Source organism: Macaca fascicularis, chromosome 4 (assembly GCF_037993035.2).
Source record: "Macaca fascicularis isolate 582-1 chromosome 4, T2T-MFA8v1.1".
Taxonomy (NCBI): domain Eukaryota; kingdom Metazoa; phylum Chordata; class Mammalia; order Primates; family Cercopithecidae; genus Macaca; species Macaca fascicularis.
In genome coordinates this window covers 148596247-148624241 of record NC_088378.1, presented here as the reverse complement: position 1 = coordinate 148624241, position 27995 = coordinate 148596247, and the positions used below count along the sequence as shown (strand labels likewise).

At 38.0% G+C, this 27995-nt stretch overlaps 1 protein-coding gene across 6 annotated transcripts in view; it reads right to left on the bottom strand.

The window, feature by feature from the left end:
• DCDC2 (doublecortin domain containing 2) overlaps positions 1-27995 on the bottom strand; it is a 188508-nt gene that overhangs the window by 129506 nt on the left and 31007 nt on the right. For 4 of the 6 annotated variants that reach the window (XM_045390560.3, XM_074038793.1, XM_074038795.1 and 1 more), the window contains 2 exons: positions 593-669; positions 340-471 (listed from right to left, as the gene is read on the bottom strand). In XM_045390560.3, the coding sequence (XP_045246495.2) occupies positions 340-471; positions 593-669 (209 nt within the window). Of the gene's footprint in view, positions 1-339; positions 472-592; positions 670-1221; positions 1364-27995 lie in introns of those variants that run through there. The other 2 variants (XM_074038794.1, XM_074038796.1) reach the window with 1 other exon arrangement.

The following is a 27995-nucleotide window of genomic DNA, read 5'->3' as shown; positions in this document are numbered from 1 at the left end:
CAAGGACAATTAAGAGTTAAGAGGCTGGCTCTTTCGAAAAATCCTTCTCAACTAAAGTTATGCTTGCCTAGTCACTGTAAATCAAAGAATAAAAATCGTTAATATTTGTGGATGTGCTACTATGTGTCAATGACTGTTTTTAGCTCTGTATGACGTGGATTACCTCATTTTAAACAACTCTATGAGGTATATCTCCATTCTACAGATAAAGAAACTGAGGCATACGGCGCCTAACTGGGGAGCCAAAATTCAAATCTACAGACCAGTGACTCCGGAGTCTCCTGAGAATATCTTGGACAATTCGAAAACTCCTCCACTTACAAGACGGTTTTGACATACCTGTGAACAGCCCCGCTCCTCAGAGTGATTTTTTCCGTGACCATTTGTAGTACATGATCCCACTGATTCAAGGCTTTTCTGGGGATAAGGAGGCGAGAAGCTGGGTTTATGAGGTCTCCATTTGCAATCAAGCTGGAAAACAGGAGGCAAACCTTCTGAAACAGCTATGCCTTGAAAACCACAACACAAATTCCAAACCAAAAGGAAACCACCAAGCCAATTTTAACTTGAAGTATAAAGGGTTTCAACTTACAAGATAGTGCAGGGCTCCTGAAGTGGTTTTCTAAAGCGAGCTGACACATTGATCCTGCTATGGATTACTGGTTTTACCTTTAAAAGCGAAGAAAAAAAACATAAATCACTAAGCTTGTATTAGCTTTTTTTTTTCTATGAGGAAAATCTACAGGTTTCTAGGGAACTGCCTGAGACTTGCTGTGCCTTTGTTAAAACCTTGCTTTTCTCGGCATTTATATAAACTCTGAGCTCTCACCCTTTAGCAATATTATAAGCCCTTAACAAAGCTCTCAAGAAAGAAAAATTTCCCTTAAGCCCTAGGCACACTGCTCATGATCTGTGCAAAAAAAAAAAAAAAGAAAAAAGAAATCATGGAGTATTACAAAAATATTAGGACAATTTTTAAACAATGCATTCTGAAAAACAACAATAAAATAATCCTATAAAATCTTGAGCTCTGAAGTGCTGTGCCTGCAGCCCAACATAGTGTGTTTCATCATCTTTCCTTTCCCATTCCCATGCACCTGCTTTCTGATCCTTGGCCCCCACCAAGTGTCTGACCTCACCCTTTTCTCTTAAGACTGACACAGGCAATTTTTCCCAGGTTTCACTTTCTCCCCTATAACCCACTGAATCAGGTACACTCACGCCAGCATCCTCGATTCCCGCAGCCCTTGCAGCTGGGTGGATCTGATCACCTTCGCTTCTCTTTTTGCTTCCTGGGTCCCAGCTGCTGTTAGAACCACGGGGCCGCACGAGCAGCCCTCACCTGAGAACAGCTTTCGGCATCAAGCCATCAGCTGGACCTCAGTACAGCTTGCTCAGCCAGCCCTCCACTCCTCCCACGGTTCTTTTTTTCATTTCCCACAGTGGACAGTCCAAATCCTCACCTCTCATCTCACCTCACCCCTAACCTAACCCCTAAAATCCCACTCCAGGCACACACACTCTCAGCAGGTCATTTCATTCCAAATGTCAAGAAATAGAAGCCAGTAGGAACGAAGCCCCTCAACCTTCCTTCCCTCCACAACTCACCTTATCTATATCCTCACCATTTTTCTCCTTTTCTGCCTGTCTCAGAAGAAGGAACCGTATGCGTTTATGAAGCTAACTCCACATCTTGATTTTGTCCCTGGCTGTCTCTGCTTGTTCCATTCATTTAAGACCCTCCATCTCCACCTGGTGTCTTTAATTTCCCCCTTGACCTTATGGCCCCTCTCAAGTACAGCTGCCATCTCTCTCTTCCTTATTCCTATTCCAACTTCCTCCCACCCTATCCTCTCTTCAGGCTTCTGCCATCTGGTGTCCACCTTTAACACTGGAAGATAAATCCCAACTTTCAAGCATGGCCTGCAAGAACTCCCAGGACCAAGAGCCGCTTACTTGATGCCCTCATCTCCCACCAACACTCCTTCCACGAAGACTCCTCGTCACGCACTGTAGTCGAACCAGCCTGCTCCCCTCCATTCCCAAAACATTCCCTGCATCCACGCCTTCCCTTTGCCCCTCTGGCTAAAACGCCCTCCTCATTTCTCCACCTGCTGGAATTCCATCTGCTCTTCAAGGCCCAGCTCAGGTATTACCAATCATTCCCTGCTCATTCTTCTTGCACTTTCTGTCTCAAACTGCTACAGCTACTATAGTATGGATTCTTGCACTTTGAGTTTTAGGTGATTTTACCCCATGATTTGAAAGGAAAACTTACAAATAACACTAATTTATAAAAAATAGGTAACAGTTGTGCTATATTTCATGGCAAGCACTGTACTAAGTAATTTATATTCATTATATATCTTTTAATCATCAAAACAATGTCCTGAAGTAGTATTGCTATAGTCCCAATTTACTAAAGAAACTGGAGCTTGATTAATTAATTGGCCTAAAAATCACACATAATAAGTGGTAGAGTTTTAGTGAACCTGTATCTATGAACCCCTAACTATTTGCTATGCACTTTGCTAGTTATCTTAAAAATCAAATAGTAGCCCTAGATCATTTATGGGACTCCATTTTTGGTAGAACTTTGCCATCTCAGAGAGAAACAAGAATGAATAATTTTTCTGTGACTCTCCAGTGCCTAAAACAGTGCTTGGCAATGCCTATGAGTTGCACAATAAATGTTTGTTAAAATTTAATACTCTAGAGTACAATTTTTAAAATTTAATCACGGTAACATTTTTCATTTTAAGCACACAGGTTCTTAGCCCTATACTAACACCTAGCATCACACTAAGTGATGCTGACTTTTTAAAAAATGTTTAACAGGGCTGGGTGTGGTGGCTCATGCCTGTAATCCCAACACGTTGGAAGGTTGAGGTGGGTGGATCACCTGAGGTCAGGAGTTTGAGAAAGCCTGGCCAACATGGTGAAACCCCATCTCTACTGAAAATACAAAAATTAGCTGAGTGTGGTGGTGTGCGCCTGTAGTCCCAGTTACTCGGGAGGCTGAAGCACGAGAATTGCTTGAAACCAGGAGGCGGAGGTTGCAGTGATCTGAGATGGCACCGTTGCACTCCAGCCTGGGCAACAAAGTCAGACTCTGTCTCAAAAGAAAAAATAAAATAAAATGTTTAGCAGGTAATGCATGCACCTGAATAAAATTCAAGTGTTAAAGAGGGTGGAGAGTAAAAAAGAAGTGTTAAAGGGGATGGAGAGTAAAAAAGAAGTGTCCTTCTCACTCCTGTGCCCTAATCACCAAGCTGCAGAGTTAAAAATATTCCTTCAAAGATAGTGTATACATATACATGCATATTATCTTATGTAGACAGCATATACATATAATTTTTAAACGCAGTGATGTCCTGTTTTACCCATTCTTCAGCACCTTGCTTTTTTAATTTAATAATTTATCATGGAGATTGTTTTAAATTGGTACTTACGAGTGAGGGTTATATCATTTTTTTTCCCCCTTTTAGAGACAGGATGTTGCTCTGTCACCGAGGCTAGAGTGCAGTGGTGCGATCAGAGCTCACCTCAAACTCCTGGACTCAAGCATTCCTCCTTAGTGCCTTACCTAGCAATGCACTAAGCACATACGGAGGATGCTCTGTTGTTATCTCTTCAATGTGTGACTCTCTAACCATACCCATTCTTGATGGTTTAAAATCTTGTTGGATTATTGAAATAAAGGTGACAGTTAATACGTTATATAAATAAATAACTTTAAAAATCTTGTTGCGTTGTCTAAAACATGCTACTTTGCTTTAGAGCACAGATAGTTATAAACAATATATTGAAATTCATAAAAATACATGATTGTTGAAATAATTCTGTAATTTGATTCTGAGTATGTAAATTATTACTTGAATTCAATCAAACCATCTGTTTTAAATAATAATGTTTTCCTCATTCAGCACGGCAAAAATGTTTCCCAAATGTTCATGATTAACCAGCTGAACTGAAAATTAATCTTAAAGTTGTATTTCCTGGAGTTACTATAATTAAAATAAATTAGTGTTTTCAGATACACTGAAAATCTGAAAAACTACTCAAAGTAGTATACCTGAATTGTAAAAGAAACAAAAAGTAAGACAATTATATAAAGTGATTCATACTTTTAAAAGCAACACGTTTTTATATAAAATGCATTTTTAGCAGGCATTTTAAGTAATAAACCACACACAAAAAAATTAAACCAAATCAACTGGGTATAAGAGGAACTTCTCCAGAGCCCTAATCATGGATAAAGGGTTGGTCAGTTGGTGGTACTCTAGGGACATGATGGCTTTAGATGATGAGGAACATAATGATAAATTAGAATTTTTAAATCAGTTTTCTTATTAGCCCATACACTTCCCCTTGCACTTTAAAAATAAATGCTACTTCAGGCCGGGCGCAGTGGCTTACACCTTTAGTCCCAGCACTTTGAGAGGCCAAGGCGGGTGGATCACCTGAGGTCAGGAGTTCGAGACCAGCCATGGCCAGCATGGTGAAACCCCATCTCTACTAAAAATACAAAAATGAGCTGGGCGTGGTGGTGCGCACCTGTAATTCCAGCTACTTGGAAGCTGAGGGATGAGAATTGCTTGAACCCAGAAGGCAGTGGTTGCAGTGAGCCAAGATTGCGCCACTGCACTTCAGCCTGAGTAATAAGAGCAAAACTCCATCTCAAATAAAAGAAAGCAAAGAAATGTTACGTGAAATATGAGGGTAATATTAAGTATCAACACTCCTAGTTTGAGGAGATGGACACCTAGAGATGGAGCATGAGGTATTCCCACTAGACCCCCGTGTACCCAAGGATGGAGTGAACAGGCTGACCAGCGTGTAATCTGTGACTATGAAACCAATCAAATGATAAGTTATCATTGCAAAATTCAAAATTTCACTTTGTACTTTGACTTTGTCATTTGGTGAAGGAATCAACACCAAGCAAAAGCAGGACACACTGATGACTGACCTCTTGCCTTGATTCTGCACTGGGCTCAACATGTCTTGAAAAACCAAATTTATCTGGATATTGAGAAGTAGGTTAGCCGAGTGAATTAGAGAGAGGAGTCATTCTGTAGCATGCTGAAGAGGCTGACAAAACCCCATTTCTAACCCCTGAGTGGAGGATGGATGGATGGATGGATGGATGGATGGATGGATGGATGGATAGATAGATAGATAGATAGATAGATAGATAGATAGATAGATAGATAGGCAAAATATTTCTTAGAAATATTTCCAAAGTCAAAGGTGGCAAAAGTAACTTAACCATTCTTACCCTGCTGGAATGGGATGAGCTAGGAGTCTAGTGCAGAACTTGGATACAAATCACATGCTGTTTCCAACATATGTCTGTCTCTGACATCTTATTTAGATTTAGATTGTGTTTATGTCACAGATGACCATACAAAAATAAAATGCTTCATGTGAACCCAGTAAGTTTACGTAAGTAATTTAAGTCAAGTTCACAAATTCCGTAACAGTAGGTCAATATCACAGCTGGGTCAACATTCAAGTTAAAAGCTGGATGTATTTGTTTGCTATGAAAAATAAAATCAATAAAATCAAAATTGTTCCTTTAAAAATACATATTTGGAATAACAAGATCAAGGGTGATAAACTGAGTAACTGACTAAAGGTCTGGAATTCTGAATTTTGACACTGATTGCCTAAATCCTTTCGCATGAACCAATTCAACACTTCACACCTCAATTCCTAGACCTATAAAAGTAGGAAGAATCCTGCTAAACTAGCCCAAAGGGATGCTCCATGAACTAATTAATAAAGTGGCAATATCACTCCCTGGGGCTGTAAACTGAATGCTTCTGAGAATCCATCTGCCTCAAATCTCAGCATTCACCACGTCTTGAAAACATGGTCCAAAAAAAACGAACTTTGTCTAAGGAGTGAGGAAAGGATGCTGTTAAATGATACCATCACAAAAACCTAATGACCACGAACCTCTTGGAAGAACTGATTATACAATTTAAAAGCTCAATTTTCGATAACTTTAAAAAATACCTATCAGATTTTTGTGACTGTCCATGAGATAGACTTAGGCATTTAAAGAAAAATATGTAGTGACATTTCTTATTTGCAAAATATAAGCCAACCTACACAAAGAAGCTTAAACTCTACTTTCTTTATTGTATGGAATTAAGGAAAAGTAGGTTCTCAAAATGGTAATGTTAGAGGACACTGTTACTACTTAACAAACAGCACACAGCATCAAAGAGAACAAAATCCATTACAAAATAATGAATCAGTTTTCACCACTTTTTGATAAATGAGAAGGGCCAAAGGCTAGTAAAGGACACCAGACTAGAAAATAATTTATCTAGGAGTCAATACACCAGATACATCCAAATTATAGATTGTTCTAAAAAAGATTTTTTAAAGAATCATTTTTTTTTTCAATATCGCTATTTTTTAAATGAGAGAAAGACTGGCTAAGATGTCTGATGAGATCTGCTAGACTGAGCGGGCCCTATTTTTGAGGGGATGTGTCATAACTGACATTGGAAAGTGCCAATGTTACTTTGTTAGGATGCAAAGAAGTCTAGATGAACTAAATTCCAGAGAGGGATGAACCCTTTCTAAGTGAGAAGAAATCTTCAGCTGCTTTCATCCCCAGGGGCACAAAAGGCAGAGGAATAAACCTCCATAGACAGTCAGCCTGTGTTAGTCAGCATGACCACCACCCACGAATTATTCCCCATGGAGCCTTCTTCAAGTACACAGAAGTGTAACAAAAGCCAAGAGCAGGGCAAAAGAGCAGAGAAAGGAATCCCATGGTGTGAAAAGCTGTGTAACAGAGAGAATCTCCAGTGGTGTAAATAGCTAATAGCTGGACTAATTGTAGAGACAGATTTCTAAATCTCACCAATATTAACTCCCAAGTCCTGTTGCACAGAAAGCAAGCCCTGATTTCACCCTCAAAGAGTTTGAAACCATTAGTAAACTAAATCTAACTAAAACTGCAGCCCAGCCTGTTCCCAGCTCAACTATCGATTATACTATAAGATCCGCTCCTTTCCCTAGCAGCCCAATAGAAGAAGGGGACATGTTTTTTCCTGGGGATAATTCTCACCTACTTTAAATTTCTATAAGTTTTATACAAAATGTCATACAAAAGGACTAGTACACAACAAAAACTACAAAACATGTAAATAAAGCAGAAAACATGATGACCCATTACCAAGAGAAATAAAGTCAAACCCAGAGATGATCATGATATTGAAATTAGCAAATAAGGATTTTAATATAAATGTCATAAATATGTTAACGAATTCAGTAGAAAAGGTGGAAAAAAGATAAAATATGAGGAATTTTAGCCCAGAAATTGAAACTCTAAAGAAACAAATAAAAATTCTAGAACTAAAAAACAGAATATGTGTAATGAAGAATTCATTCAATGAGCTTTTGCAGATTAGACACAATAGAACATGCCCTGAGAAAATACCTTCCAAAAAAGGAAGTTGAAACAAAGACCTTTTTTAGACAGACAAAAGCCAAGAGAATTGACTGTTGCCAGACCCACGCTACCAAAAAATCGTAAAGGAAGCTCTTCAGATAATGAAAATAATACAAGATAGAAACATAGATCTGCACAGAAGAATAAAAGGACATTTAATGTAAATATGTGAGTACTTTTTAAAACTTAAAAAAATTAATTCATGCCTGTAATCCCAGCACTTAGGGAGGCCAAGGCGGGTGGATCACAAGGTCAGGAGTTGAAGACCAGCCTGACCAACATGGTGAAACCCCATCTCTCCTAAAAATATAAAAAATTAGCTGGGCATGGTGGCAGGCACCTGTAATCCCAGCTACTCGGGAGGCTGAGACGGGAGAATCACTTGAATTCAGGAGGTGGAAGTTGCAGTGAGCTGAGATCATGCCATTGCACTCCAGCCCAGGTGACAGTGCAATACTCTATCTCAAAAAAAAAAAAAAAGAAAAGAAAAGAAAAAGTCCTACAGACTACTTTAAAACAAAAATAATGATGATGATTCATGAGATTGGTAACATACATAAAAGTAAACTATTTAATAGGAACACAAAGGTATCACTAAAGATAAATGAAATTATACTGTTGTACAGAACTGGCATAATATTATTTGAAGGCAGACTAAAATAAGTTAAGGATGCATATTGTGAGCCCTAGAGTAAGTACTGAAAACAAAATCCCAAAGAGGCATAGCTAAAAAGCCAATAGAGAGAGAAAATGAAATAGCTATTTAAATGTTTGATGAATCTATTAATAAAAAAGGCAAGAAAGAAGGAAGAAAAACAAATATTAGATGGAATAAACAAATAACATGATAAACTCGATTCTAATCATGCCAGTAATTCAGTAAATTCAAATGAACTAAAAACTCCAATTAAAGGATAGAGACAGGCAGACTGGATAAAGGAATAAGATCTAACTGTATAGCGTTTATAAGAGACACACTTTAAATATAAAGATGTGAGTAGGCCAGGCATGGTGGCCCATGCCCATAATCCCAGCACTTTGGCAGGCTAAGATGGGAGGACTGCTTGAGCCCAGGAGTTCAGGACCAGCTTGGGCAACATAGTGAGACCCTATTTAAAAAAAAAAAATTATTTAAAAAAAAAGACAAAAACAAGATATGGGTAGATTAAAACTATGGAAAAAAATATATCACATAAATATTAATCAAGTAAATTCAGATGTTTTTGGTCAATGCAAAATTACAAAAGAAACATAGTATCCATTTTCTTGATTAATTTTCATAGTAGATTTATATTAAAGTGTTTTTTAAACAAATATACTTTGTATACTTGGCTATATCTTATAGAACATTATATCCCATGTAATATCTGACATGCTAAAATATCTTTTTCTAGTATTGTGCTCTTTTGGATGTAAGAAAATCGAGCTCCAAAAAATTAAGCTCCAGAAAATTAAATAAGTATTGTTCATCTGAAATAGTACAGCTCCCGGGTATTTTGAGTATGTAATCTTCTATGGTATCAAAGGAAAATACTAACAGGGAATGCGTAACTGGATACTCCACCACAATTCAGCAATATGTTGTCTCTGAACCCCATCCTTCTGTGACCATTCTCAGTTTCCTATACCAACAATTCCTCCTCCTCCTCGGCTCACATTACATGTTGGTATTTCTCCCCCAGAATTCCATCTCTGCCTTCCCAGCATTTAACCCAAACACTCTCTTGGTCAAATTTATCACATGCCATGTTGTTTATGACCAACATCATTTTGCCAATGACAACCAAATCCCTATCTGTAGTCCAGATTTTCCTCCTGACACCAAATCTGTATACCTGGCTGGATATGTCTAATGCTTTTCATTAAAACTAAGATTTGTAAAAGTTTGTCTATACCTAAATAGTCATCAATTCAGCAGAGTCACTAAAACATAAGAAATTTGTTTTGCATTATTCAATTTTCATAAATCACCTGCATTTTTTTTTTCAAAGCAGTTGCAAGAAAATGTTACCACAGGACACATCACTACCTCTGATGAAATCCCAGAACTCTCTCCACTCAAAATTATTTTATCTGTCCCCTTCTTACCTGCCCCCACAGCCCAAGGCCAGGTCCTCACAAATCCTCTAGCAGCTGCACCTAGCATGGTCTAACCAGGATTCCTGCCTCTAACATCTTTCCTCTCTCATCCAACTCTGTGTGAATTCATCTTCTTGAAGCACAGACCCAAACATGTGATGTCTGTATACAAACACCTATAAGAGCTGCCACTGGCTTCAGATGATATCCTCGTGTCTTAGACTTGATTATTTGAGATTATATTTGAGCTGACCCCATCCTACCACACTGTAACCCTATTTCTCCTATTACCACACTTACCATTCACTTGGCTGGATAATTTCTCTCTTCCAAAATGCAGATCATTTTGTCTGAACTTTTCGTACAATACTTTTTATAAATTTAACATATTCCCTACTGGCATCAATATTTATGTAGACAGCATATTTATTTGTTTTCTTAGTAAACAGCCTTATCTATAACCAAAAAATCTATTCTTGGTGCTTTGAATACAGAATTTGCTTAGTACATACTTTAATTAAACAACAATTAGGACACCAATTTTTGAGCATATATTATGCTCAGAACTGCATCAAATACTTTCCATATGTTACTTTGACTTTTCATGGTATCATTCTAAGGTGGTTATTTTCTAATAAATTTACAGTTGTAAAACACATCAGAATTTATAAAAGAAATAAATTTCATTTATATTCACATTTGTTCCTCAAAATAACCTTATGAAGTTACCATTACTCTAATTGTATAGATGGGAAAACATGAGCCTCCCCATCTCTCAAGGTCACTCAGTAGGTAAAGAAGCAGTCACATGCATCCACTTCTGACTTCCAAACCAGAGTTCTTCCTACTGTGCCTTGCAGCACATAGGTTCTCAAGTTCACCCAAGTCTCTCTCCCCTTGGCTACTATCAAATATTCGTCACATAAGGCTAACAGTACAATTTATGTACAACCTCATGTCAGACCTCTGAGCCCAAGCTAAGCCATCATATCCCCTGCAACCAGCACCTATGCATTCAGATGGCCTGAAGCAACTGAAGAACCACAAAAGAAGTGAAAATAGCTAATTCCTGCCTTAACTGATGACATTCCACCATTGTGATTTGTTCCTGCCCCACCCTAACTGATCAATCGACCTTGTGACATTCCTTCTCCTGGACAATGAGTCTCAAGAGCTCCACACCAAGCACCTTGTGACCCCCACCCCTGCCCACAAAAGAAAAAAAAAAAAATCCTTTAACTGTAATTTTCCACTACCTACCCAAATCCTATAAAACTGCCCCACCCCTATCTCCCTTTGCTGACTCCTTTTCCAGACTCAGTCCCCCTGCACCCAGGTGATTAAAAAGCTTTATTGCTCACACAAAGCCTGTTTGGTGGTCTCTTCACACGGACGCGCATAACACCTCAGTGCAATGAAAATTAAAATCTGTTAAATCCCAGTAACTTCTAGAAGTTCCAGACTCCAGGGATGGTAGCAAAATCAGGCCAGCCACGGAAATATTTTGGAAAGAATCTCTTTACTGGCATTGTTATATAATATATTTTTTTTAATTCCAATTACACTAACCAGTGAGAACCTAGTTAGAGAAGATGTCTTCAATTATAATGAATAAGCTGTCTGGAACATTCCCAGAAGGGTCCAATTAGTTTCTACGAGCTGATGAAACCACTCATCTCTACCTGGGTCCTCTCTATTGGTCCCCATGTTGCTGTACCCAGTACAGGAGCTGATTCCCAAAGGAAGAGTTAGCGCTCATCTGTCAAGTGTGGATTATCATTCCTTATTCAGATGGCTATTTTCCTCTCAATAATGGATACCATAGCATCAGTTTGCATATTTTGCCTTTTGTACTTGATCTAAATCAATGCCTCCATTCACTGAGACAGGAAAACAATTCAAACCAAATTAACAAACAAACAGGTGATATGCTATTGAAAAAAAGCAAAGTAAAATATTTCTTTTTTAACCTAAAAGTGACCCAGAAGATAAGATACCCATCATAAGTAATACCTTCTTTGGAAAACTCTTCAATGTAAATATATATTAAACAAATGTTTAGATTGCTAAGTCTTCTCAGCAAATTTCAATGCTTCAAATCAGTTTTCATACCCAAATGTTTAAGCTATTGAAATTCTGGTTTGATTTTCTCTTTATTGTTTTCTGTGGAATGTATCACCACAGAAATATTTCCACAGATGATCCTAAGCATTCTGAATATATAATGTTAAGCCTCAAGTGTACTAACTTATTCTAAAAATAATTATTTGCAACAGGCACTTTATCCTACAAGAAAATAAATAGTACTTAAATTCTTGTTAAGGTATTCACAAGTAAATGCTCATGGGTTTCCCTAATGCTACGCTTAAGAGCATAATATGGCCCCCATAAAGTTAAAAAATAACCAATTAACTCAAGAGAATTCTCAGCAGTCACAGGAACTGCCACTAACCAAGCACTAGGGGAAAAAAAAAATAAAAGTATTTGGGGATTGTTTGTCTTTTCTTCTGTATTCTTTCTTAACTTACTACACCATACTTAGATCTCACCATTGCCATTTTTTGTTTTGTTTTATTTTCCCAAATGGGATTTTGGTTATCAAACATATCTAGGCAGTGGAATGTAAATTTTCCACTAGGAATGCAGAGCGGCTGGCAGTGTGTACATAACAATGCAAGATGAAAGTGAGCAATGCTGAGTATGCAGCAGGCAGCCCGTGTAGGTGGGTGCAGCTTCACCTGCAAGGAAATAAGTCATTTAGCCCCAGGATTCCCACTGGAGAATGTGCCAACTGTACATGATCTACATTCAGTCCTTCAGAAATACTAAGAAAGCTGGGAACCCACCAACAGATGGCAAGAAAAGGGAAGCTACCATTTTTAGCAAATATCAGTTTTTCACCCACAATGTGCTGGCTCTGTGATCTCTTCAGAGGATTCAGCAGAGGAGGACAGACGGGGTCCCCACCCTCACTGAGCTTACAGGGATGACAGACAGTAAAACGGTAAAGGGAAGAATAAGGTGGCGCAGCTTATTCAGGAGCACTGGACTGGGAGTCAGTTCCTAGCCCTGGAAGCGCAGCTCCTCACTGAGTTTCCGGAGGCAGTCACTTCACCAACCTGGGTGACTTGCATACTCAGTACAGGATGAGGGCGCTGCATTTCAGCAATCTCTCCAAGTTCTCACATTCTCCAAAAATACTCAAGTGTTATTAAAATGCAAGTTATTTTGAACAAAAATAGAATTTTTAAAATTAAACTATTAAAAATATAAGCCAGGGTGGTGCCTTATACCTGTAATCCCAGCACTTTGGGAGACCAAGGCAGGAGAATCACTTGAAGCCCAGAGTTCAAGACCAGTCTGGGCAACATAGTGAGACCTTGTTTCTACAAAAAGGTTTAAAATTAGCTAGGTGCAGTGGCTCATGCCTGTAATCCCAGTTACTCAGGAGGCTGAGGTGGGAGGATTGCCTGAGCCTAGGCGTTCAAGGTTGAAACGAGCTATGATCATGCTACTCTATACGTTCCAGTCTGGGCAACAGAGCAAGAACTTGTCTCAAAAAAAACAAAAATCAAAACAAAAAAAACACTAAAATTAAAATTAAAAATATGACTTTGTTAACCCTAAATATCAAACAATTGCTAATGCAATAGGAACCTCTAGAATGGAACAAATCATCATTATGAACATCAGTGGAATCCAATATAGGATTCTTCTCATAACTGTTTAAAAATGAACATTTACTAGGTCAGCTAGGTTTTTAATATAAGCATCTATAAACTTCAGTTTCAGTTGCTTACTAGATGCCACATTTCACAAGGCAAATGTGATAGTAATTAAATTTGAATAAGTGTCAGCGTTGGAAAAAAGTCCTGAAGATCAGAAACCCTTCCTAACATAGTCACAACTGTTCAGCAACAGACCAATGATGCTGCTAACTCGCATTGTTCTCAGTGGTTTCAAGGTAGAGAAATGTGTCCCGTCCTTAACCAAAACTATATACTAATATACTAGTGCTAAGTGCTTGAGATCTTTCCAAAGAAATATGTTTTTCTTGGAATAGGACTAAGAGCTAAATTTAAGAATCTGAGGCCGGGCACGGCGGCTCATGCCTGTAATCCCAGCACTTTGGGAGGCCGAGGCGGTGGATCACGAGGTCAGGAGATCGAGACCATCCTGGCTATCACAGTGAAACTCCATCTCCACTAAAAATACAAAAAATTAGTTGGGCGTGGTGGCGGGCGCCTGTAGTCCCAGCTACTCGGGAGGCTGAGGCAGGAGGATGGCATGAACCTGGGAGGTGGAGCTTGCAGTGAGCTGAGATGGCGCCACTGCACTCCAGCCTGGGCAACTGAGCGAGACTCCATCGCAAATAATAATAATAATAATAATAATAATAATCTGAGCATATTTCCCACTCAAATTAATCCAGCCTCAGCAGTTCATGTCCATTTCTCCCATTGGTAAATAACAGCTATACCTCTCTGATAGATATACTAGTGGAAGACACTTTGATTTCCAGAAACACACTTTAAGGACAATGTTCCAGGATGAAAAATGATATTGATCTTTGCTTTTTTTTTTTTTTTTTTTTCAAATAACCAGCCCCATAAATAGTACCAGATAACACTTGTTTCTGTAGCTCCTTAGCAAAGCACTTGTGCCTTAAGGAACCTCCTAGAATCCAGTCATCCACACCAGCCACCAGCCTTTACTGCAGTGGTTAAGGACATCTGAAGAACCCCAATGCAGAGAAGAAAGCCTTCCATACATGATACTCCCCTTCCAAAGGAAGAGACAGGCCCTAAGAGGCACCCCACATTCTGAAATCAGAAGCTGTCTACAGTAAATCCTCGATGTACCTCATAGTTTATTTACAGTCCACAGAGAGGGCTCATTCATTCAATGACATCTATTCATTATCTACTGTATGATGGGCACTGGACTAAGTGTTGAGTATTTGTTGGTAAATAAAATAGTCAAGACCCCTGACTTCATGAAGCCCACAAAATAATAGAGAGGGTTAGTGATATACAAAAAAATAAGAAACCAAACCAAAAAAATACATAATCACAAATTATGAAAAGTGCTCTGAAAAAAATTAGCTAGTCATGAGATAAGACAGAGATGTCCAAAACCTCTGAAAAGAGAAAACTGGGCATGCCTTGGGAGCAGAAAGGAGGCTGGAGTAGCTGGAGTGCAGTAGGGAAGAGGAGAGAAGGACAGGCTGGTGGGCACAATGCAGGGCCTCCTACACCAAGGAAAGAAGGCTGAGTTTCAGCCTCGGCATAATTAGACTCCACTGCAGATATTTAGAAACATCACTCCAGCTGCCACATGGAGAAGAGACTGCAGAAAGCCAGACTGGAAGCAAGGAGACCAAAAATGAGGCTAGTGAGTTATCTAAGTCAGAGATGGTGGTAGCTTTTCCTAGGGGATGACTGAGGAAAAAAAGAAAAGTGGGTGAAGCATAGATACATGTTGGCAGTAGAAGCTGGAACTTGTTGAAAGAAGTTGGTGGCTAGTAAGCGAAGGAGACCTGGAGCAGTGAGGTGGACAGTGATGCTGTCTACTGCGACAAAGAACATTTGCACTGGCTGTGGATCCACAGTTCAGTCTTGGACAATACATTTGAGATGTCTAGGAGACCTCCAAACAGAGGTGCCATTCATGCAGGCAGGCTGGGGCCCCATGAAGTCAGGGCTAGAGACACAAATGTGAGAGTAATCAGCATATTGATCATATTTAAAGCCAAGAAAATGAAAGTGCTCAGCAAGGAAGAGAGTAGAAAGCAAAGAAACTGGTTCAGGACCAAGCTTTGGGGTTGGGTAATGGAGGAGAAAAAAATTCCAGAGGACTCAGGAGAAAAGTGGACAGGGAGATAGGAGAGTGCAATGGCAAGGGGTAAATCAAGAGAGTGCAATATGGACTGCTACTAATGGAAATACTAAGATAAGTGAGTAAGAAACAAATGCCTAAATACTGCCAAATTCAGAGAGCTTTAAGAAAACCTAAAGTTTTACATATTCTTCAGGTTATTCAAAAATCATTTGTCCAATGCAAAGAAATTTGAGGCAAAACTACCTTACTGATAACATATTAAATTAATATATTTTTTCAAAACTCTGTAGAATTAGGTATTCAGAGGCATAAAATGTGTTATATCCTTTGACAGTAAATGTCTGCCTGATTTATCCTGATAAAATAATTAAGATGTGGAAAAAAGCTATATACCTAAAGATGACTCAAACAATGGAAATTTTCTAAATACAATTGTATTAAGTAACTTATGACATCAGCTCAATAAAACAGTATATATTGCTATCAAAAATGATGACAAAGACTATGCAAGTATGAAAAATATAAGAAAAACAATATAAGATAAAAATAATGAAAAAAACTTTCCACGATTACAACTCTGTATATACATATATACATACACACATATGTATGTATGTGTACATATATATAGACACAAATTTGACTTCATAAAAATAAAAAGTTATTTTTCAATGGCAAAAACACTACATATATGCACACATACATGTATACATCTGTATGTACAGATGTATGTATGGAGAAAAACTGGAAGAGAATTTTTAAAAATGAAATGCAATTGTGTGAATGTTAGACTTAGGGACAATATATTTTTCATTTTTAAAAAACTATACGTATTCTAAACTACAATTTTGATAATTTTTAAACCATAATTTTAAAAATTAATTTTAGCAGGGTAGTACTTGTGCATAGACAAATACACCAGAGGAATAGACTAGAAAGCCCAGAAATAGACATATGGAAATGGGAAAGGAAGTACAGGTGGAAATTTAGTATATGATAAAGTTGGCATTTCAAATTACTGGAGCAAAGATAAACTTTCAATAAATGGCTCTGGGACAGTGGGGTAGCCTAGGCATCTCTGGAAAAAGATAAAATTCGATCCATATCTTATACTATAGACAAGAGTGAACTCCAAATGGAATAGTAATATAAAAGTACAAAATGAAATCATACAAGTACTAAAAGAAAACATGGGTGAATTCCTCTTTAACCTTGGTATAGACAAAGGCTTTCTAATTATGACTCCAAATCCAGAGGCAATAAGCTGGATAAATTTGACTAACACAAAAACAAAAAATTATTTTTCCATGACAAAAAAAGCACCATAAGCAAAGTCATAAGACAATTGACAAACTAGGAGAAAATATTCACAACCTATATCAGAGATAAAGCATTAATATCCTTAATGTGAAAAGAACTCTTTATACAAATAAAAAAACTCTTTATACTCTGATAGAAAAAATGAAAGGACAAGAACAGGCAATTCACCTTTTTAAAAAAATCTAAAAATCGATCTTTAGGCATGTAAAAATTGTTCGAACTTATAACTAGAGAAACGCAAATTAGAAAAACACCGAGATACCATTTCTCACCTACTATGTGGCCAACGAAAAAGTAAGGCAACATATTTGTTTTCTTTAAGACAGTAGAAACAGACACTCCCATATATTGATGATAGGAACACAAACTGGTACAAAGCTTCCAGAGGGGAATTTAGCAATGTCTAACAAAACTACATATTCCCCCATCTTTTGGCCCACAATGCTACTTCTACAAATCTACTCTAAATATATGCCTCCAACAAACAAGACAAAAATACATATTCACAATTTTATTCACTGTAGTATTATTTATAATTCCAAAATATTAGAAACAACCTAAATGCCCATACATAGCAGAGTGCTTAAATATAGCACATCCATACGATGGAGGGCTCTGAAGTTGCAATAAGGAGTGAGAAAGATCTTTACATACCAATATGGAGAGGTTTCCAAGACACACTGGGTTTGTTGTTGTTGTTGTTAGTTTTTTAAGTTGTTTTTTGTATAAATTTAAGTGGTACAAGTGCATTTTTGTCACATGGATATATTGCATAGTGGTGAAGTTTGGACTTCCAGTGTTTCTATCACTGGAATAATGTACATTGTATCCGTTAAGTAATTTCTCATCACTCATCCCCTTCTGCTCCAGCATCCTTCTGAGTCTCTAATGTCTATCATTCCACATTCTATGTCCATTTGTACACATTATTTAGCTCTCACTTGTAAGTGGGAATATGCACTTCCGGTGTCTTCCTGTGTCTGAATAGTTATGCTTAAGATAATGGCCTTAAGCATAATGGCCAGTTCCATCCATGTTCCTGCAAAAGACATAATTTCATTCTTTTCAACCACTGAATAATATTTCATTGTGTGTGTGTGTGTGTGTGTGTGTGTGTGTGTGTGTTATAGCACATTTTCTGTATCCAGTTATCTGTTGATGGACACTTAGGTTGAGTCCATATCTCTGCTATTGTGAATAGTGCTGAGATGAACATATGAGTGCAGGTATCTTTTTTGATGTAATGATTTATTTTCCTCTGGGTAGACACCCAGTAGTGGGATTGCCAGACTGAATGGTAGTTCTATTTTTAGTTCTTTGAGAAATCTCCATTATTTTCCACAGCAGTTGTACTGATTTACATTCCCACCAACAGTGTATAAGTATTTCCTTTTCTCTGCACCCTTGCCAACATTTGTTGTTTTTTGACTTTTAAATAATAACCATTCTGACTGGTATAAGATGATATCTCATTGTATTTTTAATTTGATGATTAGTGATGATTAGTGATGTTGAGCAGTTTTTCATATGCTTTTTAGCCATTCGTATGTCTTCTTTTGAAAAATAACTGTTCATGTCTTCTTTTCACTTTTTAATGAAATTATTTGCGGGTTTTTTTTTTCTTTTTTGAGTTGTTTGAGTACTTGTAAATTTAGATATTAGTCCCCTGTGGGATGCCTGGTTTGCAAATATTTTCTCCCATTCTGCAGGTTGTCTGTTTACTCTGTTGATTATTTCTTTTGCTGTGTAGAAGCTTTTTAATTTAATTAAGTCCCATTTGTCTACTTTTGTTTTGTTTTGTTTGTCTTTTTCTCTGGTCCTTGATTCAGAATATTTTTGTTTTTGTTGCTTGTGCTTTTGAGGTCTTAGTCATGAATTCTTTGCCTAGACCAATGTCCAGGAGAGATTTTCCCAGGACATTTTGTTAAGTGAAATATAGTAAAGTGCCAAAGAATATCTACAGTATGCTACCCTTCATATAGGTAAGAAGGGTATTTTGAAAATGTATACATGTATCTGCTCATTTGTGCAAAAGGATAGGATAAGGACAGGAAGAATAAACCAGAATCTAAGGAGAATGGTTTCCTACAGAGAATGGACAGGAAATAAGTAGAAGTAATGGGTAGTGTGTGGGTAGGAACTGAGTAGCAGAGATGGAGGGAGAGGAGCAACCCTTCTCTCAGTATATATTTTGCATAGCTTATGACTTTTAAGACCATGGCAAATAATTAAAACCAACCAAAATATAGGAGGAACACAAAATAGAAAGATACAGTAACAAATGAACCTGTGTTACAAATCAATAAATGGACAAGGAAGGAAGAAACTAACCCAAAGAGCTTGGGAAAATAGTATTCTTACTGTATACTGAAGTCTAAGGACAAAAAGAGCTGTACACAAATAGTGTATTTTAGTCAATCAAATGCTTCTCATAATAGAATAGGTTAGCAATTCTAAAACTATTTTGTATCTACATTAAATGTAAACCAATACATAAATGTAATGTGGATAATGAGAGTAGGATTTCCTACTATTACAGAAAGAAGTTACAAATAAGGAACCGGGGCAGACTAGAATAAACCCCATGGTGCTGGAGTAGAACTGGAGGTATCACTACAAACTCAATTTTGGGGGGTTTTTTTTGGTTTGTTTTGGGTTTTTTTTTTTTTTTTGAGAGAGCCTCGCTGTCACCCAGGCTGGAATGCTGTGATGCAGTCTTGGCTCACTGCAACCTCTGCCTCCCAGGTTCAAGCAATTCTCCTGCCTCAGCTTCCCAAGTAGCTGGGATTACAGGCACTTGCCACCACAACTGGCTAATTTTTGTATTTTTAGTAGAGACGGGGTTTCACCATGTTGGCCAGGCTGGCCTCAAAATCCTGACTTCAAGTGATCTGCCCATCTCGGCATCCTAAAGTGCTGGGATTACAGGCATGAACCACCACACTCGGCCACAAACTCAGTGTTTAAAATATCTATTTGCATATAGACATGCATAATAGATACAGAAATAACTAGATTTGTATGTATATATAGTTATATATACACATTTATTTTCTAGCTCTGTCTACTGAGAGGGCCTAAAAGCATTGAAACCTCAAGAGCAAGGAGCACCCCTAATGCCCAGATGCTGGTTTCTAAATACCATTCTCCAATAAAAGGGACTAGAGATCCTTGGAGAAACAATTTATTCCAGGGCCAGAGAAGGAAAAATACAAGCCTGGAACATCTTGTGGCACTGGAAAGTAATTAAATGCTTAAAAAAAAAAAAAAAAAAAAAAGGCAGGGTCATAGGGCCATATTGGAAAGACACAAAAGCCAAAAGCCAACTTGAAAGAGCCCTCAGTGGCCAAATCAAGAACAATTTAAGCAACAAAATGAATGATATTATTAGATTTTAACACCTAAAATAAATATCTAAGAATCCATACTGATGCAAATAAATGACTGAATAAATACATTTAAAAATAAATGAGAACAATTCTTCCATATAGTAGAATTCCAATTAATATGTAGAAGGAATAACGAAAATAGAAAATCACCTTTTGGTAAACACTATAGTAACAGTTACTACAGAAAAGAACCATCAATGGAGGCTAAAATGTGTGGGTGAAACTCTGAATATTAAGAAACAGTGTATTTGCATAGTCTCAAACTATCTCCCCCACAAGATGGTAATTAATGACAAAGGAAAAAATAATAGTAACTTTACAGTGGGGAAACCTGGCAGATATCACCGTAACCAACTGATCAAAGTCAATCTCACCAGTAATATGACATGTCAGCATCATGTACTGCAAGGACAAATAAAAATTAAAAATAAGAAGTTTAATTCTAAAAATAAGAGATCTCCCTCCCTCCTTTTTATCAGAGCATTTGCTTTAGAATACTAGAGTCTAAATACTTTGTCCTCTGTGTGAAATATGTATAATTCTTTTAAACACTAGATAGGCCTTTTGTCAACTTTATGACCCAGAAATGTCCCACTCAAGGACCTAGCAGTCATCTCTTTGAAACGTAAAAAGCCAAAGAGATATCACTGCTATTTCCCAGTCTCTGTGGGAGGATAGGATCCTAACTTTGCTGGGTAGGAGCCAAACTTCCTGTCGTAAAGATATGAGATGTTTGTTTTTCCTTTGGATAAAAACAAATTAGCTAATACAAATGGTCACCCCAAATACGGGTAAAGTTAGGATGAATTAATTACGTGTGATAAATGGTGCTGTCAAGTCCTCTTACTTGAAGACTAGTTTTGTTTATCTTGAAAACATGTATGTAATGAGTAGCCTCTGCTTGGCTACCTAAAAGGGTGAGATTTCTTTTTATCTTTGCAATTGTTTCATGGATTGCCTGTGATTGGTATCATATTCTGATTTAATGCTCATGTAAAAATAAAACTTCTCTTTCTCTACTACCTTTTGTGGAGAGAATTTCTGGATTTGGAAAAGACTTTTTTTTTCAATTATGTTTCCTCAACAGTGTCTTCTAATACAATGCGCTGAACAGAGAACATCACTTCCTGGTATTCTTGCTCCCTGAAGATTAAGCTCTGATTTTTTTATCTTACCCAAATTCCTATCTAAGGGGTCTGGGGAGTCATGTCCTACAAATCATAAATTTTCATCAGATGGGTTTTATTTGACCCTGCATACCGTGACTTACTTTCCAATCTGGCTCTGGCATAACAGGAAGAAAATCAAAATGTTTTACCCTAAAATATATTTCCTTGCCATACCTTGAAATTGCCCTGCAAAGTCTCTTGTGGGAAAAATCCACATTCTATAGGAATCTCCTTTCCCCTTTGTTTTCCTTCCTTTTTCCAGATCCAGGATATAATCAGCTAAGAGCCAGGTACCCTTTTAAGTCCAGTAAGCAATGATTTACAACCTGCTCTCTCTGAAGTCTGCTATCTGAGAGCTTCCTCTGCACAATAAAACTTGGTCCCCACAATCCTTTGTCTTTAACCTGAACATTCCTTTCTATCGATCCCAGGTCTTTGGACAGACTCAACCAATTGTCAGGCAGAAAATGTTTAAATTTACCTACAGCCTGGAAGCCCCCACTTTGAGTTGTCCCGCCTTTCTGAACCAAACAAATGTATTTCTTTAAATGTATTTGATTGATGTCTCATGCCTTCCTAAAATATATAAAACTAAACTGTACCCCGACCACCTTGGACACATGTTCTCAGGACCTCCTGAGGGCTGTGTCTCAGGCCATGGTCACTCATATTTGGATCAGAATTAACCTCTTAACATGTTTTACAGAGTTTGACTCCTTTTGTTAACATCTCCGAAAATGAATCATTTCAACCTGATCACAAGAAAACACCAGGCATGTCCTAAATTAAAGGACCCTCTACAAAATAACTGACTTGCCAGATATGGTAGCTCACACTTATAATCCTAACACTTTGGGAGGCTGAGGCACGAGGATCACTGGAGCCCAGGACACCGAGGCTGTAGTGAGCCAAGATTATGCCACTGCACTCGAGCCTCCAGAGAAAGACTCTGTCTCAATTTAAAAATAAAAATAACTGACTTTCAAAATTGTCAAGGTCATGAAAGACTGAGGAATAGTCACAGGGTAGTTGGAAGTTTGGTCGTTTTCTGCCAAAACAACCTCGTTTTGGCAGAAACTAAGGAGACAGGAACACCAAACAAAATGTGGGGTTTTAGATTGGATCCTGAACCAGGAAAAAAATATCAGTGAGAAAACTGACAAAATTCTAGTAAGATCTGTGGATTAGGTAAATGTATCAATTTTAATGTTCTAGCATTGATAACTATGCTGTGGCTACATAGGACAACAACAAAGGAAATGGGTGAAGTAAGGTATACAAAGAATTCTCTGTAAGTTTGGCAACTTTTTTCTAAAATCATTTCAAAATAAAAAGTTAAATTAATATAATGCTTAATACACCTTAATGTAAATAAAATATCTAGTATATAAGAGGCCTCTCCCTGTCTTCATCTCCCTCCCCGTCTTCTCCCAATAATCAAGCACAACTATGTACTTACAATGTGATAAAAAACTACCGCCTGAGGCAACCAGCAACAGTCTCCATCCGTAACTAGACTATATTTAAGCACTTAAGCATAAACTTTTGTCATTTGATTACATTGGGTTTTGTTGTAGTTTCAAAGAAATTTGATCCTCTATTACTTCGTGAAGCAAGTTGAAAAGAACAACATAAAGTACTCAAACTAAATTTAACACTAAAGTAATTATTTATCGTACTGCTAAAACAGAGGAGAAAGTACAGTTATCCCCTGAAGATCAGTCACGGGTTTTGTCACTAATATTCAGAGGGGGGTCTTTTTTCACATACCAAGCTTATTAGCTCAGAACAGTGAGAAACAATGGCTTGTAGTTAACCAGTGAACCAAGTTTAATTGGAAAAATATTTGCATTCCCTAAGGGTAGAGCTAGGTCAAAAGAACCTCACTTCCACATGAAAACTGCACCATCCAGGAGGTCAAAGCACTTGATGTAGTTACAGAAGAATGCTCAAGGTTCAGTGAGTTTTTTTCTCAAAAAGTGTGAGAAGCTCTCAAAAAGTAACAATGGCCACAGTGATCACCCCCTTACCTAATCAGTCCACTGTAAGCTAATCTCTATCCTACTAGAATGAAACACATCCACCTAAGAAAGGAAAATGAATGAGAGTGAAACTGTTTTAAGAAAAACACATAAAGAAATAAAATCTAGCTTGGCGCGGTGACTCACACCTGTAATCCCAGCACTTTGGGAGGTTGAGGTGGGTGGATCACAAGGTCAGGAGTTGGAGACCAGCCTGACCAACATGGTGAAACCCCCATCTCTACTACAAATACAAAAATTAGCCGGGTGTGGTGATGCACACCTGTAATCCCGGCTACTCGGGAGGCCGAGGCAGGAGAATTGCTTGAACCCAGGAGGTGGAGGTTGCAGTGAGCCAAGATTGTGCCACTGTACTCCCTCCTGGGTGACAGAGCAAAACTTCATCTCAAAAAAAAAAAAAAAGAAAAGAAATCAAATCTGTATTTGGTCCATCAAGATTTGCAGAAACAAAAGCAAAAGTTGTTTATGATACTGTGTGTGTCTCACTTAATATTTGTTAGCAAGAAAATCAAAGTCTGTTCCTTATCTGTCCCATCTTTTTCATATTTTGCCTCCTCTATCTGGATTGTTTGGGTGAGGGTAGCTCATCAAAGAGCTATGACACTTTGAGGCCAGGCACAGTGGCTCACATCTGTAATCCCAACACTTTGGGAGGCCAAAGCTGAAGGCTGGCTTGAGGATAGGAGTTCAAAAACAGCCCGAGTAATATAGTAGACCCTATCTCTACAAAAAAGTTAAAAATGTAAGCAGGCATGGTGCTCATGCCTATAGATCCAGCTACTTGGGAGGGTAAGGTGGGAGGAAAACTTGAACCCAGATGTTCAAGGCTACAGTAAGCTATGATTGTGCCACTGTACTCCAGCTTGGATGACAGAGCAAGAGCTTGTCAAAAAGAAAAGCAAGAAAAGCAAGAAAAAGAAAGAAGAAAGAAAGAAAGAAAGAAAGAAAGAAAGAAAGAAAGAAAGAAAGAAAGAAAGAAAGAAAGAAAGAAAGAAAAGAAAGAAAGAAAGAAAGAAAGAAAGACAGAAAGAAAGAGAAAGAAAGAAAGAAAAGAGAGACAAAGAAAAAGAGAGAGCTATGACACTTTGACATCTCAAATAGTTCAACTACATCAAAGACAGCACAAGAAGTAGAGGAAAGGATTTCACATTAAATGCAATGAAGAGTAAGGCCACGTTCATCTTACTCTCAGCCTGCCTATCACAGGGAATGCCTTGGAATCAGAGATTCCTTGAAGAGGCCCTCTCCTCTTGGAATAATCCAAAACAAGAATCTCCAGAGCTCTGTGGTCGAAACTCAAACGTCCCATCTAGGAGTGAGAGAGCACAATATCTACTTCCTCACACTTCTCCTTGGTTCTCAAATAAAAGCACTCACTTACATTTGCCATCTTTACTCTGTGAACCATTTTTATGTTACAGTAAATAAGCAAATTATGAGGTCCTCTGGGTGACAGGAAAATCAGCATGGAATGTAAGTTATTGTGCCATCTAGAGAAAATGTGAAACACTTGAAGCCTCAATCAACTGTCTTCCTTAAACAATAACCTAGATCTTGGCTCCCACTAGCAAAGACAAGTGGGGTTATTGTCTTCTCTAAGAAACTAAACGTCCCTCACATGCTTGAAAATGTCGCGAGGGAGACCTGGTAGCCCCATTTCTATGACGTTGCTCCTCAAAGAAGAATCGAAGATTTCAGTTGCATTAGCATCATCATGTTCTTAGTCCAGAAGTTTTCAGCAAACATATTCCACAAAATGTTCTGCAAGTTCAAGGTACATTTAGCAGGTGCAGTGGATTTTTGTTATGTTTTAATATAACATACTAGAGAAAATCCAGAACATTCTTCTCACTCTCTCTTCTTCATCACATTCACATCTCAGCCTATAGAGCAGAGTTTATTCCTTAGTACAATACCAAGGCCTGTTTAAAAAAAAATAAATACCATACATGTGAATGAGAAATGAGTCACATTTATTTTACCATGTCTCTGGTTTTTAAATAAAATTAAAATGTTGGGAAACCTTTTTTCAGCATTACAAACTCTCTATTCTCACTACCATAATATTTACTTGCTATTATTTCAGTTCTTCCTTCCCCACACCCATGTTGAATCCCAGACCACAAACTACTATAATTTTTCTTTATTATCAACATATGTAGCAATATAGAATTAAAATTATTGATCAAGTTTCATGCAAAGTTCCAAAACCAAAGAAAAAAAGAGAGGAAGAGAGGAGAAAAGAGAGAAAGAAAGGGAGAAAAATAAAACGAAGAAGGAAAGAAAGAGAGGAAGGAAAGAAAGGGAGGAAGGAAAGAAAGGGAGGAAGGAAGGAAGGAAGGAAGGAAGGAAGGAAGGAAGGAAGGAAGGAAGGAAGGAAGGAAGGAAGGAAGGAAGGGAGGGAGGGAGAGAGGGGAGAGGGGGGAGGGGAGGTGGGGGGAGGAGGAAGGAATCAGACCTTTTCACTCCAGCCTGGGTGACAGAGCGAGACCCTGTCTCAAAAAAAAAAAAAAAGTATAAAAAATTTTCATTTACATCCTCATTTAACCCATACCATACTGTATTTTACTTGCAGTATTTGCTGACTACTGTGTCTCCCTAGATAGACGGGCTCACTTTGAGCCCAAGGATTGTGCTCTATCATAATCTCATTCCTTCAGCACAGCTCAGCACCTGGCAAGTTGGAGGCAACAAACGTCTATGGATCCCTCTGTATCCATGAACCAGTCAGTCAGGGTACCTGGACTATCAAAACGGACAATTAACTGGATAATATGTATTTGATGAGGTGAACTGAATTACAGGGAAACCTAGGTTAGGGCAAGTGTTGCTTTTGTCACCAATTCACAGTTAAGGAAACTGAGGCCATGGGCAACCCAGCTTAGGACTTTTGACTATAAACGTTGAGATCTTTCTCCTTTACATAAGCATTTTATTTTCACTGTTGTTGACACTTTGTTAACCCTGCTTACTTAAAACTAATTTCTGCCAATAGCTTCAGGGTCTTCAGCAACTGTCAGCATGTAATGTGTCTGCATTTCACATATATAATTAGTTTTCATGGCAACAGTCCACTTTTAGTCAGTCAACATTATAAATGTATTTATTTACTTATTGAGATGGAGTTTTGCTCTTGTTGCCCAGGCTGGAGTGCAATGGCTCACTGCAACCTCCGCCTCCTGGGTTCAAGCAAATCTCCTGCCTCAGCCTCCAAATAGCTGGGATTACAGGCACGTGTCACCACACCTGGCTAATTTTTGTATTTTCAGTAGAGACGGGGTTTCATCATGTCAGTCAGGCTGGTCTCGAACTCCTCACCTCAGGTGATCCCCCTGCCTCAGCCTCCCAAAGTGCAGGGATTACAAGCATGAGCCACCACGCCCGGCAACACTATAAACTTATAATGAAGATATGGAGTGTTACTAGTAAACAAAATGAATATTCTTTAAGTTAAAAAAATTTTCTAAAAGCCTCTCAAATGTGCTTGTCTTTCCCCTTGCATGTGTTAGTCTCTGCTTAATATATATTTAGCTTGATGCACTCTTTGATGCCCAACATCAATTTGACAGATGGCAGAGATGGTAAGCACAAAGAAATGAGACTCATGCTATTCCATTTCCATGGATGGAAATACAGATGCTTTATAAGTGAAGTAGAAATTCTCTGACAATTACCAAGAAGAGTTTCTGTGTCAGAAGATATCTAATAAATGTTATTTGCTCAAGAACCAAAGAGAAATACTTTCTTCAAGGGCATACCTCTCCTCTGTATATACAGAAACTTGGTAAGCCCTATTGCTCAGGTCACAGAGTAATTCTAAATCCCCTGCCTACTGGCACTGAGTTGTTGACAACTGAGAATTTTAAAGTGGATTCCCTTGGGTAGATTTACCTTTACGATTATTAGATCTCTGGGTAATAAGGAGTTTAGATTTCTGTAAAGTACTCTATAAGGAATATTAGACTGGCTGTGCTTTAGGCATCTGAATATGCAGGGCTTATCAGTTCAACTAACCCAGGCCATAACTTGTATCTGAATATCTTAGGGCACAGGGGAGTTTGTATAGTTCAAATGTCCCAAGAGTTGAGAATCACTGCTTTGGGGACTTGTTATAGCCAGAGCCCCCTTCTGCCAAGTTTGAGGGCCAAACCCAGGCCCATGACCAATCATGCCCCAGAGGTATATTGATCAAACTAGTAGCCAACCTAGCTGCTAAATTTTATGCTTCTATGTCCCTACTCCTGGCCTTTTAACCCACCTTTAATGTCCACTGAACTACTGATTTTTCAAAAACCAGCTTCTCTCTGAAGTGTCCTTTCCTTGATTCCCTTATCATGCAATATTAATTGCATGCCCCTTGAAATGCTTATCAACATTGGGCTTAGACACTGTGGAGCAATTACTACAGATTACTACAGTTACTTGTACGCATATCTACGTTTGCTGGACAACAAGCTCTTCCCTGGAAAGCAGGAGCCACATAGTTCTCATTTTTCATCAACATCATATATCTGATACATGATAGATATTTACTTCATACTTCTTGATAACCACAGCTCTAAGATAAACATTAGTTTTTTTCCAGTTTTCACAGAGGAAATTATATTGTAGGTCCCAGAATCAGGATTTAATTTTAAGGCTATTTGGTTCCAAAATTCGTGTCTTTCCTACCATGCCA